The following is an 18,491-nucleotide window of genomic DNA, read 5'->3' on the forward strand; positions in this document are numbered from 1 at the left end:
AAATAATTTCTCTTGTGGTCATTGTATACTTTTGTTTAACTTTTGACTAGTTGCAAAACACTTAACATTTTTATTTTAAAATGCTACCAAACAAGCAGTGCAGTACAGGAGAAAAAGCATGTGACTGGGAATAAAAGATCTGGGTTAAAGTCTTGATTCTGCTAACTACTGAAAATAAAGGCAGGAGTAAGTAAATAAAATAACTGTTCTGGGGCTTAATTTCTCCGTTTACGGAATAAGAGGGTTTCTAAAAATGATCTAGAAAATCTTTCAGGTATAACAATACATAATGTTAAAAGCTCACGTCCACTCTTCCTTAAAAACTGCTGTCTGGGTTTTGGATAGAATGCCTAGAGGGATGAAATATCTTAGAACTATTTCAAATAAAATCAGTTAATAATTTAATAGTGCATTGAGCTTCTTACAAGGCAAACATGAGAGTTGGGCAAATACTAAACTTCAAATTTAAAAGAGTTTTTAAGACTTAAAGAATAAGACTGTTTGGTTCTGATATACAAAATGATCCTTATATATTCTCTTTCTAATATGTAAGACAATTCTAGGCTCTTGTTCAGATTTGATGGAGAATTCAAAAGCTTCACAAACACAAGCTAAAAGAATTCAGCACCACCAAACCAGCTTTACAACAAATGTTAAAGGAACTTCTGTAGTTATCAAACCACAAGAAAAGAGAAAAAGAAGACTTACAAAAACAAACCCAAAACAATTAACAAAATGGCAATAAAAACACACTATCGATAATTACCTTAAATGTAAATGGATTAAACACTCCAACCAAAAGACATAGACTGGCTAAATGGATACAAAAACAAGACCTATATATACACTGTCTATAAGAGATCCACTTCACATCTAGAGACACATGCAGGCTGAAACGGGATGGAAAAAGATATTCCACACAAATGGAAATCAAAAGAAAGCTGGAGTAGCAATATTTATATCAGAAAAAAATATATTTTAAAATATTGTTACAAGAGACAAAGAAGGACACAACATAATGCTCAAGGGATCAATCCAAGAAGATATAACAATTGTAAATATATACCTACCCAACATACAAGCACCTCAATGTATAAGGAACTTGTTAAAAGACATAAAGGAGAAATTGGAAAAAACACAATAATAATGAGGGACTTTAACACCCCACTTACATGAAGGCACATATCAGCCAGAAAGAAAATCGGTAAGGAAATAAAGGCCCTAAATTAGACCAGATGGACTTAACTGATATCTATAGAGCATTCCATCCAAAAGCAACAGAATACATATTCTCCTCAAGTGTACATGGAACATTCTCCAGAATCGACTACATGTTGGCCCATAAAGCAAGCCTCAATAAATTTAAGAAAACTGGAATTGTACCACGCATCTTTTCCGACCACAACACTATGATGTTAGGAATCAACTACAAGAAAAAAACTGCAAACATGTGGAGGCTAAACAATATACTACTAAACAACCAGTGGACCACTGAAGAAATCAAAGAGGAAATAAAAAAATACTTTGAGACAAATGAAAATGAAAACATAATGATCCAAACCTCTGGGATACAGCAAAAGCAGTTCCAAGAGGGAAGTTTATAGCGATACAAGCCTACCTCAGGAAACAAGAAAAATCTCAAGTAAACAACCTAACCTTACACTTAAAGCAGCTAGACAAATAAGAATAAACAAAACTCAAAATTAGTAGAAGAAAAGGAATCATAAAGATTAGAGCAGAAATACATGAAATAGAAACTAAAAAAACAGAAAAGATGAATGAAACTAAAAGCTGGTTCTTTGAAAAAATAAATAAACAAAACTGATAAACTTTTAGTCAGACTCATCAAGAAAAAAAAGGGAGATGGCCCAATTAATAAAATCAGAAATGAAAAAGGAGTTACAACTGTCACCACAGAAATACAAGGGATCATAAGAGGCTACTATGAGCAACTTATACACCAACAAAAAGGACAACTTAGAAGAGATGGACAGTTTCCTAGAAAGGTACAATTTGCCAAGACTGAACCAAGAAGAAATAGAAAATATAAATAGACCAATTACCAGTACTGAAATTGAACCAACAATTTAAAAACTCCCAACAAACAAAAGTCTGGGGCCAGATGGCTTCACAGGCGAATTCTACCAAACATTTAGGGAAGAGTTAACACCTATCCTTCTGAAACTATTCCAAAAAACTGCAGAGGAAGAAACACTTTCAAAGGGACTCATTCTATGAGGCTATCATCAAATCACCCTTATACCAAAGCCAGACAAGGATATCACAAAAAAAAGGAAATTACAGGTCAGTATCACTTATGACTATAGATATGAAAATCCTCAACAAAATACTAGCAAATCAACTCCAGCAATGCATTAAAATGATCATACATCATGATCAAGTGGGATTTATCCCAGAGATGCAACGATTTTTCAACATCCACAAATCAATCAATGTGATACACCACATTAACAAATTGAAGAATAAAAACCATATGATCATCTCACTGGATGCAGAGAAAGCTTTTGATAAAATGCAACATCCACTTATGATGAAAATTATCCAGAAAGTGGGAATAGATGGGACATAACATAATAAAGGCCATATATGACAAACCCACAGCTAACATTATACTTAGCGGGGAAAAGCTGAAAGCATTCCTCTAAGATCAGGAACAAGACAAGGATGCCCACTCTTGCCACTTTTATTCAACATAGTTTTGGAAGTTCTGGCCATAGCAATCAGAGGAGAGAAAGAAATAAAAGGAATCCAAACTGGAAACAAAGAAGTAAAACTGTCACTGTTTACAGATGACATGATACCATACACAGAAAACCCTAAACAAGTAACCAGAAAACTACCAGAACTCATCAATGAATTTGGTAAAGTAGCAGGGTACAAAAATCAATATACAGAAATAAGTTGCATTTCTATACACTAACAATGAAATAGCAGAAAAAAGAAATTAAGGAAACAATGCCATTTATCATCTCACCAAAAAGAATAGAATATCTAGGAATAAACCTACCCAAAGAGACAAAAGACCCGTACTCTGAAAACTATAAGACACTGATGAAAGAAACTAAAGACAACGTAAACAAATGGAAAGATATACCATGTTCTTGGATTGGAAGGATCGATATTGTTAAAATGGCCATACTACCCAAAGCAATATACAGATTCAGTGCTATCCCAATGACATTTTTTACAAAGCTGAAACAAAAAAATGTTAAAATTTGCATGGAAACACAAAAGACCCCAATAGCCAAAACAATCTTAAAAAAGAAGAATGGAGCTGAGAGAATCACACTCCTTGACTTCAGAATATACTATAAAACTACAGTAATCAAAACAGTATGGTATTGGCACAAAAACAGATACACAGATCAATGAAACACGATAGAAAGTCCAGAAATAAACCCATGCGCTTACAGTCCATCAATCTATGACAAAGGAGATAAGACTATACAATGGAGAAAAGACAGACTCTTCAATAAATGGTGAAGGGAAAACTGGACAGATATATGTAAGAGAACAAAATTAGAACATTCTCTAACACCATACACAGAAATAAACTCAAAATGGATTAAAGACCTAAATGTAAGACCAGATACTATAAAACTCCTAGAGGAAAACATAGGCCAGAATACTTTTGGACACAAATCATGGCAATATATTTTTTAAACCAGCTCCAAGAATAATGGAAATAAAAGCAAAAATAAACAAATGGGATCTAATTAAACTTAAAAGCTTTTGCACTGCTAAGAATACCATCAACAAAATAAAAAGACAGCCTACAGAATGGGAGAAAATATTTGCAAATGATGCAACTGACAAGGGACTGATTTCCAAAATATACAAACAGCTCATACACCTTAATATCAAAAAACAATCAACCCAATCAAAAAATGGGCCAAAGACCTAAACAGCCATCTCTCCAAAGATGACATACAAATGGCCAACAAGCACATGAAAAGATGCTCAACATCATTAATTATCAGAGAAATGCAAATCAAAACTACGAGATATCACTTCACATCAGTCAGAATGGCCATCATTAAAAAGTCTACAAACAATAAATGCTGGAGAGGGTGTGGAGAAAAAGGAACCTTCCTACACTGCTGGTAGGAATGTAAATTGGTGCAGCCACTAAGGAGGACAGCATGGAGGTTACTTAAAAAACTAAACATAGACATATGATCCAGCAATCGCATTTCTGGGCATATATATGGAGAAAAATATAATTCAAAAAGACAGATGCACCCTAGTGTTCACAGCAGCACTATTTACAATAGCCAAGACATGGAAACAACCCAAATGTCCATCGACAGATGACTGGATAAGGAAGATATGTGTATGTGTGTGTGTGTGTGTGTGTGCCCATGCATACATACACACACGCACAGGCACACACACAATGGAATACTACTCAGCTATAAAAAGAATGAAATAATGCCATTTGCAGCAACATGGATGGATTTGAAGATCGTCATTCTAAGTGAAGTAAGCCAGAAAGAGAAAGAAAAATGTCATATGATATCACTTATATGTGGAATCTAAAAAAAAAAAGAACACAAGTGAACTTATCTACAAACCGGAAACAGACTCCCAGGCTTAGAGAACAAACTTAATAGTTTCCAGAGGGTAAAGGGGGTGGGAAGGGATAAACTGGAAATTCAAAAATTGCACCCTTTGGGAAGTGACGGAAATGTTAGCTATCCTGATTGTGGTGGTCGTTTCATGGGTGTATACAGCTATCAAAATTCATCAAACTGTACATCTGAAATCTGTGTAGTTCACTGTACAGGAACCATTATCACAGTAAGTGTGTTTTTTAAAAAAGATAAGACAGTTCTACTGGAACTAACTACTCCCGTATTTTAGAAAAAAGTCATTTCGTTTTACTGTATACTGGATAGTGGACATAAAAATGTGGTTAACTGATATATCATCATGTTCACAATGGACCACCCTTTAGCTTTAGTCCTTCCCTTTAAAAGTGTTACTTAAGGGAAAGAAGTAATATTTTCCTGTCGGATAGTGGAATTTGGATAATAAGAAAATTCAGTTTAGCTGACTTCTTTTACCTGGCCCCACTTCTGACTTACCAATAGAAAATCCATACGTTCAAGCTTGTCATATCAGATATTAGCCCCTCTTTATGTGTGTGCTTTTATTTTTTTTAAATTGCACCTGCAATTTCTAATTGAAATTTTGTTTCTCTTTCAGTGTTGAAAAATGAAACGAAAGGATAAATAAATGCTTTAGACAAAATCCTCAGAGAAATTAAATATAAAGGCAGTTAAGTCTTACGGAAAATGACTTGCTTTTTATGAATGCTGACACTGAGACAAGGGCGAAAAACAATTAAGTGACGATTTCTGTTTAAGGACCAATCTTGAACTTCTTTATCTCTCAAATTTCCCATTTTATTTCAAAATAAAAATTCTCAGTTTACGAATTTTAAAACTGGAAGAAATCTTGAAGATCTTATTTTACATTTTCATTTTACAGATGAGTAAGTTGAGGCTCAAAAATTAATTTGCTTGGGAATCATACAACTTACTGATATCAGAGCAGGGGTTCAAGGCACCTGATTTCTAGTTTAGGCTTTCTATACTTTATCACCAGATGCAATTAGAGATGTCTATTCTTTTATGGCAACAATGGCCAAGAATAATCAAAGAAATCGGGTGGTGACAGCCTGAAGGCAAAGTAAGCACACAATCAACTGGGTCATCAGCCTGTACACACTGGCTGTTTAATAAATATTTGTTAGCTGTGATGTTCATAAACTCAGTCATTTTTCAACAAATATTTATGGAACATCTATAATGTGCCAGGCACTAGTGATATAAAAATGAACAAATTAAGAGTCTCTGACTTTAAGCAGCTTCCATTATCTTGAGATAGTCATCTACAACCACCTTACGAGTTAGAAAGAGTTACTAGCAGCAATTAAGAAAGAAATTTAAGTCCCTAGCTACTCAGTAGCAAACTGTAAGATAAATGAGAAATGGTGGTCACACAGTTTGTGTGCGGACTTTGTCTACTCCTAAGTGGTGTGGGTGTCCAATTAATTTCAAGCAATGAAAACTGGCTAGAATCTCAAAATAAGCAAATTATGTTGTACATGGAACAGAATAGAGAGCCCAGAAATAGACACAAATATAGTTAACTGATATTTGAAAAAAAATTATGTTGTACAATTAAACTATCATTAGGGGAATGACATTTCAGTTTATTAATAACCTTTTCCACACAGAAGTGTGTTTTCTGTGATGTCAGACAATTTTTGAATTTCCTTCTCTTAGCAAATATTATCATTAAAATTTATAATATACAGATACAAGGAGGTAGATTTCTTACACTATGTATATGGCAATTATATTTTTTGTATTTATATTTACAATTATTTTAATTATTTTTACAATTACCCTTAGTAGAGTTAACGTTTTTCATAATTAATGCAACTAATTACCAAAACTTCATTATTAGTCACTTATGGTAGGCAAAATTTCCCCTCCCCTACCAAAGATATCCAAGCACTAATCCCTGGAACTTGTAAATATGTTTTATTACATGGCAAAAGGGACATAACTAAGATTATAAAGGTTACCACAGGGGGATTATTCTGGATTATCTAGGTGGCCCAATCTAATCACACATGTTCTTAAAAGCGCAGAACTTTCTTTCAGCTGAAGTCAGATGCAACAGGAGAAATCAGAGAAATTAGAAGAGAGACCTGATCTACTGTTGCTGGAGCATGCAAAGTATGAGAAGGAATGTGGGCCTTCTCCAGGAGCAAACACCAGCCCCCTGCTGACAGCCAACAGGAAAACAGGAACCTACATCCTACAACAGGAAACACTGAAATTTGGCTAACAGCGTGAATGAGTTTGGAAGCAGGTTCTTCCCCAGAGCCTTTAGTAAGGAACACTATCCAGCCAACACCTTGTTTTCAACTTTGTGAGATGCTAAGCAGAGGACCCAGGCTGAGCCTACTATGACTTTTTACTTAAAGAAACTGTGGTATTAAGAAAATGTGCGTTGTTTTAAGCTCTTAACTTTGTGGTAGTCTGTTGTGGCAGTAATAGAAAACCAGTTACGTAAGACATAATCCTGAAAAAATTAAAGCCTAATAAAAATGAATTATTACTGATTATATGGTTCAGGATCTATGAAACATCTTCATTACAAGTATCAAAAGCATGTCAAGAATAAATTTTATCTCTCTAAGAAAATCTCAAGAATGTAACCAAAATGATTTTGGTTTAATAAACTGAGTATAGGGGAAAAAAAGCTTCTTTTACTCAAACTATTAACAAGATTGCCATGCTCTATTACATGATTATTAAAATACTGTAGTATTTTAAAGGATTTAAGTAAAATATTCATATTTAGAAACTACAGTAGATTATTTCCTAATATATTAACGGTAATTTCTCTCAGAAAAAAAATCTGCTGAGATTTTCAAATGGAATCAGATTTGAAAGGATATATGGAACAAATCAGACCTTTTAAGTTTATCTAGAGTAGTCATCAAGGGCCAATTACCTAGCTGTCAATAGTTCTGCCTATAATCTCATTTTCAAACCTAAGCTAAAATAGTGTATAAAGCATACTTTATGAATTATTAATATTATTTCTAATTTTATCATTTGATAACATGACATACCTCCATATTTATAAACCACATACCTCCATATTTATAAACCAAAATAATTTCAGGAGTGAACTAAGGGACTATATCAGTTTTCTAGGGCTTCTGTTTAAAAAAAAAAACAAAAAACAGAAAAAAACCCACAAAGTGGTTGGCATAAAAACAGCAGGTATTTGTTCTCTCAGTTATGGAGGCTAGATGTCCAAAATCAAGGTGTCAGTACTACAAAACTCCCATCAAAGGCTCTAGAGAAGAGCCTTCCTTGCTTCCTCCTAGCTTCTGGTCACTTCTGATAATCCTGACATTGGCTGGCTTACAGCTGCAGTTCTTCAAGCTCTGTCTTCACAAGGCCTTTTCCCCTGTGTCTCTTTGTCTTCTCCCCTTCTTATACAGATGCCAGTCATTGGATTTAGGGTCCAGTAGGTCCTAAATCCTAGGCACTGAGCACAGTATGACTTCATCCTAATTCATCTCACATGCAAAGAACCTATTTCCGAATAAGGTCACATTCACAGATAACGGGGATTAGGACTTGAACATATCTTTCTGGGAGACGCAATTCAACCCATTATAGGGACATTTAAAAATGCCCGGCATTGTAATCACAAATAAAAAACATACACTTTGTTCACTGAATAACTTTCACTAAATGTCCATTTGTAGCATATGTTTAATTCCTTACCAGACTTTTATATATAACTCACATTACAGAAACCATATTTTGATTTGTTCTAAGAAATCGAATTATTCAAACTGAGAAATCTGTAGTCCCTGGACCCCTACAATGCCTATCAAGAGGAATCTATCAGAACCTCCTGGACAATGCTTCTTACCTACCCAGCCTGGAATATCTGAACTTTTTATAAGTACACTCAATTCTCCTCTATCATCACCTGTGGATACAAGTAAATTAAAAGGGGGAGGAATGATAATTTGAGAGAACTCGTGTGGCTTAAATTTTCTTATAAGTAGAAGACTGAGAGTAAGGGGAGGTTAAGTGGGAGTGACAAAAGGGAAATAAGACTTAAGGTTCAGATAATTACTAAGGTAATGAGGAAGTTAAAAAAAAAAAAAGAGTAAGACTTATAGGATATTCTGAGAGACTGGATGAGATTTGAGACCCTGAACTTGCAGGAACATAAATTTGTATACTGAGTAATTTTTCACTTCTTCCTTTAGCAATTATCTACTCAAATATAGAAGCCCTTTGGCCATTTTATTATTCTTTTTCAAAAGACAATCTCTGATCTACTGCAATGGTTTTAACTATCATCTACAAATGGACGGTGACGTCAAGATCCCAATTTCTAAACTCAACTATGAATGTGACTTTTCCTACCATGCCATAGAACACATCATTCAACACGTCACAAACAGAACTCAACAACTCTCTAATCCTTGTAATTCTTCAGAAATAAAGGGGAAAAAAACAAAAAAACACAAAAGAGGTAACGTCAGTAAAGATGGTGACCAAAAAAAAAAATCACTGCTCTATGAAAGGAATCAGAAAATTGAGAAAAAAACAAGTCAACCCTTTCAAACTCTGGAAATTAATCAAGGCTTGCAGTAACTCAGGGGCTGTTTAATTTTTTAAAAAAATAGCTCTTTCTTGGTAAGAACAGCAAGTTTTGCGATGCTTTAATTTGCCTAGTTCCACTTTCTACTCTCCAGCAGCCTGGCAGCCACCAGAGGGAGCAGAACAGAGCTGGAGCTTTCAAAACTCTTTTCCCAAAGAATCACCATTGTTTCTTTGGAGGACGCATAAAATACTGTTGTACTTCACTTTCCTTGGAAGTAGCCCAATGCAAAAACCTTCCTCTGGAAGTAGAAAATGGCACGTGTTGTCTAAAACAATTATAGCCATGTGTTTAAACTTCATGGATGTCCAGGGCAATGAACAACACTTGGGCCAAACAATAAAAAGGCTAAACAAAAAACTTAAAATAAAAAGCTGGGAGATACAAATATCCATAGGGGCTTTGAAAAGCTCTGACATACTCCTTGTAATGTAGAAGACTATATGGAAGCTTAGGGTTGTGAGCCTACCCAGGAAAGGGTTGAGAAGAACCAAACTCTCATCTATGTACTGTCTTATAAGACAGAATCAGAAGAGCAATAATGTCTGTGATATTCTTCCCAGCAACAATTTGTAACCTCAATCTAATCATGAAAAAAAAAAAAGACAAACCCAAATTGAGGGATATTCTATAGGGCACCTAATCTTCCAGTGTGAAGGTAAGAAAAGACCAGGAAAGAATGAGGAAATTTCACAGACTGCAGAAGACTAGAGCCATGACAAATAAATGCAGTGTGGTATTCTAGACTGAACTCTGGAATGGAAAAAAGGATTATCTGTGGGAAAGTCTATAGTTTAATTAATAGTATTCTACCAATGTTAATTTCTTAACATTGTGTTATAAAAGAGGTTTGCAACAGAGGAAGCTGGGTGAAGGGTTTATGAGAACTTTCTATACTATCTTTGCAACTCTTTCGAAAGTATAAAAGAGCTTCATTTCATAACTCTTCTGTAAATTAAAATTACTTCATAATTTAAGAAATTATAAATAAATAAAATTAACAAGCTCTTAAAAGCTAAAAGGAAAAGATTAGGTCATCTACACAAAACAAGAAAAGAGTAACAATGAACTTCTTATTAGTAAAACGGATGCAAGGAGAATATAGGGCAGAGCCATTAATATTTTGAATGAATATAATTTGCAACTTAGGATTCTGTACTAACCAAACCATCACGTAAGTGGAAAAGCAAAACAAAGACATTTCAAAATTAGGTTACTTCCCTATGCCTTTTTGTAGGAAGCATTTCAGAATGTTTTCCAGAAACCAAGGAAATAAACAGAAAACTGAAGGTGTGAGATCTTGAGAACACTAGATCAAAACCAAAAGAGCAGGGGAAAAAAAGAGTCAATATTACAAACGCAGTAGCCCTAGAGAGGAATCAATCAGTGTTTGATTAGAAAGCTGGAGATCTCTAGGAATAAGAAGAAACTGGATGGAGCTGATACTTTCCTTGAAAAGTTAAAATAACAAGAGGAGGTGATAAAGTTAATCAACGCAAGGGGAAAGAAGGCAATTTGAAACTTCGGAGAAAAACAAAAAACACACAGGAGAGAAAAATAGGGAGGTGAAACTCTCACTAGTTTGTTCTCTCTGTGAGTCTGTTCCTTTTTTGTTATATTCACTAGTGTGTTTTATTTTTTAGATTCCACTTTTCAGTGGTATCATGAAGTATTTGTCCTTCTCTGTCTGACTTATCTCACTTAGCATAATACCCTCCAAGTTGCTGCCAATGGCAAAAATTCATTCTTTTTATGGCTGAGTAGTATTCCACTGTATTGATCTACCACTTCTTTTTTACCCATTCATCTGCTGGTGGACACTTAGGCTGCTTATGTATCTTGGCAATTGTATATAATGCTGCTATGAACATTGGGGTGCCTAAATCATTTCAAATTAGTTTTCATTTTTTTCAGATATATACCTAGGAGTGGAATTGCTGTGTCATATGGCAGTTCTATTTTTAGTTTTTTTGAGAAACCTCCATACTGTTTCCGTAACAGCTGCACCAATTTACATTCCCACCAACAATTCACAAGGGTTCCATTCTCTCCACATCCTTCCCAACACTTGTTATTTGTGGTCTTTTTGATGACAGCCATTCTGACAGGTGTGAGGCAATATCTCATTGTGGTTTTGATTTGCATTTCCCTAATGATTAGCAGTGCTGAGCACTTTTTCAGGTTCCTGTTGGCCAACTGCATGCCCAAAGTGAGGTAAATTCTCAACTCAATGCAAGAAGTCAATAGAGTGTTTAATATTGATGTATCAATAAATAACAGTATAAGCATACTATTTAGATATATGGCAGCCATCACAGGATGAATTCAAATGTAAAAATAGTTTAGAGATTAAATATGGTTTTCTCTGGGGAGCAAAATAGGGGGTAGGGCAAAGAGTCTCCTTAACAATCCAAGGTCTTCAATATGATTTTGATTTTTAAATACAACATGCATGTGTCATCTGAAAACTTTTTTAATATTTATTTTACCAAAAGCAAAAAAATCTGCACTATTTTCATCAGTGAATAAAAATAACTCATTTATTCATTCATAGTAAGGTGCTGACTGAGTTTTCCTGCAGTGCATTGGTTGGGTATTAGATAAAACATTGTTCTTCCCATGAATAACCAAGGTTTTAAATGCTTAATCAATACTTATTTATTTCAAAAGATACTATTTCATATTCTTTTCAGCAACTTTAATAAACATTGGAAGTTACTATATTATGTCTTTAAAAGTATATGCTGATATAAAAGCTAAACATTTTTCAGAATACCATGTTTAATTAAACAATTATGTATATGATGTATTCAATATGTTTGAAACACTGAAAGTAAGCTTAACGTATGTTAAATTCTGAATTATTCATGTTATTAAAAGATGATAATGGTGTGGACCATTTAAAAAGGAAGAAATTATGCTTTCAAATCATTAACCTTTGGTTTTGAAACATGTATTTATATAAATCCTTCAATAAATTTGTATTATCTATATGAGTGTGGATGTGCAATAGAAATTAACCTTAGAAATTCATTATTTCTCAAAGAAAATGATGAAACCATGTGAGAGGTTCCAAATTTTCTTGGCATCCCTAATCTGTCCCACTGCTAATGTAGGGTGGAATTACTACATACTGACATAAATAGCACAGTATTTTTCTAAAACAGACATCAATATTGTTATGGGCTTAATTTTTAATCACAACAGATTTGCCAATATGTAAGATGAGATGGCATTAGAAACTCCCAGGTAATATACACAAAGTTTTTAAAACTTCTTTTACATTAAAATTCTTGGTTTTAGCAAAATATTAACTCAGTGATTGAGCCATTATACTAAGACTCATCTGTATTACTAATCTACATGCATATCAAACTAAATAATTTTTAGTTATCACTTTAAATAGATTTAACAACCACTTTTTCTTACCTGAGACTACTTTCTAATCTGTAAAATGGAGCCAATTTCTAGCTCACAGTGCTGCTGTTAGAATCAAATGAGATAATATATTTGAAACATCTGATAAATGGTAGCTGAGCAATAAATGTTAGTTCTAGCTGCCATTTTGCCCTACATGTACCTTGATACAAGATAAAAGTTTAATGTCCAATTAAAAAATCTACTAAAATTATTAATTTATTCAATAATTAAATATTGTGTCTATATATGTGTGTGTGTATATATATACATATATATAGTGTTCTAAACAGAGAAAGTCGGTGTTACATGCAAAAAAAAAAAAGAAAAGAAAACTGCCCCATTGCCCTAACAGATATCAAGACTTAATATAAGCCTCTGGTAATTACAATAGTATACAGTATTGGTGTAGGAACTGACAAATAGATAAAAGCTTCAAACCAGAGGACCCAGAAACTGAGCCATTCTTAAAGGAGACATTAATACATGAGAGAAGTTTCATTACAAACCAGTGGAGAAAGAAATGGGCTACTCAAGAAATGGCTTTCCACATGAAAGAAAAATAAAATTGTATTTCCTTCCAGGCCATCATCAAAAAAATTCTAGACTGATAAAACACCAAACTTACCAAAAACAAAAAAACAAAAAAACAAAAAACAAAAAAAAAAACAAAAACAAAAACCTTAAAAGACAATGAGAAGAATATATTTGATGCTCTTGATGCTTCAGTCAATTGTCCAGATTGTGAAAACACAAAAACTAGTAATAGTCACCAATAAAATAATTCAACTTTCTTTTCATCTATTTAAATACTGACAAAAAGTAATGTATGTGAGTTCAACATGCTAAGAATACAAGATAAGCAAATGGAAAAAATTCAAAGTCATGTAATTATGCCAATAAAGCTTATAAAAAGTAGAATAAAATATATCTCAGAAATGAGGTAAAAAATTTTGATCTTAAACATCTTTCATATAATCACGACACTGAATTCTCCTTAATTTGCGTATTTCCAATTTGATAGCTAATTATCACTAAAATTTTCATCTAAGCAATGAAAAAAGAAGTAAAAATACAGGTCCTAAAATAAACCAACTAACCTGTATGGGTTCTTCTATGTCTCTGAAGCTCATCACTCCTTGTAAATCTTTTCCCACAAAACATCCAGTTGCATATAAAAGGTCTTTCTCCAGTATGCCAGCGAAGATGTGCTCGTAGGTGAGATGTTTTGCCATAAACTTTTCCACATCCTTCAATATGACAGATATGTTGTTTCTTTTTTCCTGGTTCATTACTGCCTCTAACAAAAACAAAAACCAAATGTTAATTACACTCCCAAACATCAAGCTTATAATTAAGGAAAAATAAGAGGAAATCAAGGTAATTAAATGATGTTATTCTAAATGGGTTTTTAAAATCATGATGCTACAACCGTAGTTACAAATAAGAAAAATTTCAATTAAAAATGTTTTTAAAAACCCAAGCTGTGTAGTAAACTCAGAAGTACTATGAAAACACCTTAATCTTAGAGAGTTTATGTTCTGCCATGGGATTCATGTTCCTTTCCTAGTAGGCTCCTCCCTTGGGAGAAACATCTCTTCAACCTCTTCAAAGCACTTGAACATTCTTCTCTCAAATACCAAAAGATGATAATCCTCATTTAAAAGAATAAGGTTCAGAGTTTCACTTCCAGAAAAAACAGCATGAGGAGCTTCATGGATCTACACTCCCCAGTGAAACCGGCAAAAATGATTAAAAAACAAAAAAGCAAATACCATTTACAATCTCTGGAAATGGCCCTATGAGTATACAGCAAATAAAGAAACATTTATTCATGAAAATCAAATAGAACTTGCTAAACAGTGAAGAGTCTACGGTATTTGAAGAAAGACTCACTCCCGTTCTCCTTCCTCCTTCCACCTCTCTGACATAGAAACACTATAGACTGGTGCAACGGAGAACAGGGTTCCCTTTTCTCTCACCTTCCAGTTGGAGGGTATTTTCTCAGGAGGGGCAGGGCATCATCATTTCTCAATCTATCCTTAATTATCTGTTGCTGAGACTAAGTTCCAGGTAAGTGTGGCTGACAGATTAGGAACTCCTTTCTTCCACCCAATCCCAATCCCTGAGACACAGGCTCTACCTTGGATGAGGCATGATGAAAACATTGGGGTCCAGATTATCCATGACCCAGCTCATTTGCAGTTCATAAATCAGAGATTCCAAGCCTGGGGAGACAAGCTAGTAAAACCTGAGGCTACTGCTGCTCCATTCCCCACAAGTGCTCAGCTCCTACAGCAGGAATGCCTAGGGAGAAATGTGCCATTGTCCCAACCCCCCAGTTCAAGAGCCATAGTACAGAGATTTTGGCCAGAGGGAGAGCACACTGTAAAACAGAAAGCTCCAGTTCTCTTCCCCCAAAGAAACTGACTTCATTTGCAACAGAGTGTGGAGAGGTTTGCTCTTAGAAAACAGTGGAGACTGCTGTAAAAGGCAATTGGGAGGAGACTAACACACTCATTGCAGTAACAGACTAAACTGCAGACTGACTGGCTGGGATACCAGAGAGAACTGAGGAAAGAGGCAGCTGGCAGGAGCTCTACAGAATCAGAATAAATCTCAATCACAGACCTAATTCCCAGTCCTGGCCCTTTAAAAACCTGATTGGATCAGTCTGTGGAGGAATATGCACTTCAGGGAATTGTTGAAAACAATAGAGCAATCAGTTGGCAATTAGTGGAGTTCAACAGCTGGGTGTGGTCGGGAAAAGAGCCAAAAAGATCCCTACCAAAACCACTGCCATCCCACGGTCACTGGGGAGCCACATGCATCAATGGGGGTGGGGGAGAGGGGGCAGAGAGTCTCACTAAAATAATCCAGCTAGTCACTAAATAAACAAGCAAACAACAATAACAAGCCAGAGGTGGGAGGAGGACAACTTAAGAGTTGCTACAATGTATTATTTCAATTCTCCAGTTTTCAACAAAAAATTATGAGACAAGCAAAAAACAAGCAAGCAATAAAAGAAAGTATAACCTTTACATTAGGAAAAAAGTAGGCAAGAGAAACTGCCTGTAAGAACAACCAAATTTAACAAGACTGCAAAGTAGCCATTATAAATATATTCGAAGAACTAAAGGACAACATGATTAAAAAAGGTAAGCAAGGTATAATGACAATGTCATACCAAACAGAATATCAATAAAGAGCTAGAAATAATTTTTAAAAGAACCAATTGGAAATTCTTGAGATAAAAAGTCCAACTGAAGTGAAAAATTCACGAGGGACTCAAGTGAAAGAAGAAAGCGAAACTGAAGGTAGATCAATAGAGATTATGCAATCCAAAAACCAGACAAGAAACAGAACGAAGAAGAATAAACAGAATGTCAGACAAACATGGGATGCCAACATATGAATAAAAAAAACCAGGAGGAGAAGAGACAGGAGGAAAAGGGGGTGGGGGACAAAGCAGAAGAAATATTCAAAGATAAAATAGCTGAAAACTTATTACATTAAACATTAATCTATACTTTCAGGAAGCTCAACAAACTCCAAGTAGGATAAATATAGAGATCCACAAATAGACACTTTACACTAAAAATCCTGTAACCCAAAGACAAGGACAAAATCTTGAAAGCAGCAAGAAAAAAAGGACTCATCACTTACAAGAGAACCCCAGTAGTATTAAATGCTGACTTCTCAGTATAAACAATGGAGGTCAGAAGGCAGTGAGAAAACATATTCAAAGTACTCAAAGGAAAAAACTCAAACAAGAATTCTATATCCAGCAAAGCTATCTTTCAAAAATGAAGATAAAATAAAGATATTCTCAGATAAACAAAAACTAAGAAAATGTGTGGAGACTAGATTTGGTTTGTAAGAAATACTAAAGGAAGTTCTTTAAGCTGAGGGCAAGTGAAACCAGAAAGTAATTCAAACACATACAAAGAAACAATCAAGAGCACCAGCAAAAGTAATTTTTTAATTATAAAGGACAACATAAGTATATATTTCTTCTTAACTAATTTAAAAAGCAACTTTATAAAACAATATGTATAAAATGTATTGTTAAGCCTAAACATTATAGAAGTACAACATATGTAATTTATTTGCCTAGAACAGCACATAGGAGGTGGGTAAGAGCAAAGCCGTATGGAGCTAAGGAAATGACCCTAGATGGGAATTCAAATCGATGGGAATAAATATAGAAAACTGTAAGTGATAAAGTTAACATAGCAAAAGCTAATATATACTTGTTCACCTTTTCTCACTTCTTTAAAAGACATAAAATCATATAAAGTAATAATTATAACAATGTATTGTTGGGTTTATAACACTCAACAATAATATCATTAAAAGGGGCACAAGATAACATACCTATATGGGGTAACATTTCTATAACTCACTGGAATTAAGTTACTATAAGTCTTACACTGATTATGATAAATTAAGATATATATGATAAGGCCTACGGCAACCACTAAAGAAATAACTCCATAAGGTGAAAAAAATTATTAACAAAATTAAAATGCTACATGACAAATTAAAATAATATATTGACTTAATTCAAAAGAAAGCAGTAGGAAAGGATGGGGAACAAAAAGAAGCATGAGACATAGTAAACAAAGTAAAATGGTAGAAATAAATTCAACTATATTGATAATAACATCAAATGACAATGGATTATACAAACCAATCAAAAGGTAGACTTTTGTCAGATTAGATTTAAAATGAAACAAGATCCAACTATACTCTGTCTATAGGTGATACATTTTATATTCAAAGATACAAAAATACAAAGAAATTGAAAATAAAAAGATGAAAGAAGGTATCATGCAAACAACAAACACAAGAAAGCTGGAATGACTATACTAATATTAGACAAAATAAACTTTAAAACAAATGATGTTATTAGAAATGGAGAGGGAAATCTGACAAGAATATATGGGTCAATCCATCAGGAAGGTATAATAATTACAAACATTAATGCACTTAAACAGGAGTAACAGAGTACCAAAACAGAAGTAAAAACTAACAGAATCAAAGAAATAGACAATACAATGATAATAGCTGGAGATTTAAATTCTCTATCTTCAGTGGCATTCTCATAAAACTAGGCAGAAGATCAACAAAGAAGCAGAAGACTTGAATAACACTATAGATGAACTAGACCTAAGAGACATCCATAGAACACTCTACCCAACAACAGCAATCTTCTCAAGTGCACACGCAATGTTCTCTAGGACAGATCATATGCTAGGCCGTGAAACAAATATTAGTAAATTTAAAATGACAGAAATAACACAAAGTTTTTTTTAACCACAATGGAATAAAACTAGAAATCAGTTGTAGGAGGAAACTGGGAAATTCACAAATATCTAGAAATTAAACAATATACTCCTAAATAATCAGTGGGCCAAAGAAGAAATCAAAAGGGGAACTGGAAAAAAACTCTGAGATGAATGAAAATAAAGACACAACATATCAACAATACTAAAACATCGCATACATGCACATAAAGCAATGCTTAGAGGAAAGCTTAAAGCTGTAAACACCTGTATTTCAAAAGATCTTACCTTAAAAACCTGTCAGAATAGATATTATCCAAAAGACAATAAATGTTCGTAAGGATGTGACGAAAAGGGAACCTTCGTACACTGCTGTGGGAATGTAAATTGATGCAGCCATTATGGGAAACAGTATGGAGGTTCCTTAAAAAACTAAATAGAACTACCGTAAGACCCAGGAATCTACTCCTGGGTATTTATCCAAAGAAAATGAAAATACTATTTTGAAAAGATACATGCACCCTTATGCTCACTGCATCATTATTT

At 34.1% G+C, this 18,491-nt stretch overlaps 1 protein-coding gene across 1 annotated transcript in view; it reads right to left on the reverse strand.

Moving 5' to 3' along the window:
* SP4 (Sp4 transcription factor) overlaps window positions 1–18,491 on the reverse strand; it is a 60,361-nt gene that overhangs the window by 3,389 nt on the left and 38,481 nt on the right. Inside the window, exon 5 of the mRNA XM_010967186.3 lies at window positions 13,758–13,957. Within this exon, the coding sequence (XP_010965488.1) occupies window positions 13,758–13,957 (200 nt within the window). The remainder of the gene's footprint in view (window positions 1–13,757; window positions 13,958–18,491) is intronic.

The sequence above is a fragment of the Camelus bactrianus genome, chromosome 7 (genome assembly GCF_048773025.1).
Source record: "Camelus bactrianus isolate YW-2024 breed Bactrian camel chromosome 7, ASM4877302v1, whole genome shotgun sequence".
Taxonomy (NCBI): Eukaryota; Metazoa; Chordata; class Mammalia; order Artiodactyla; family Camelidae; genus Camelus; species Camelus bactrianus.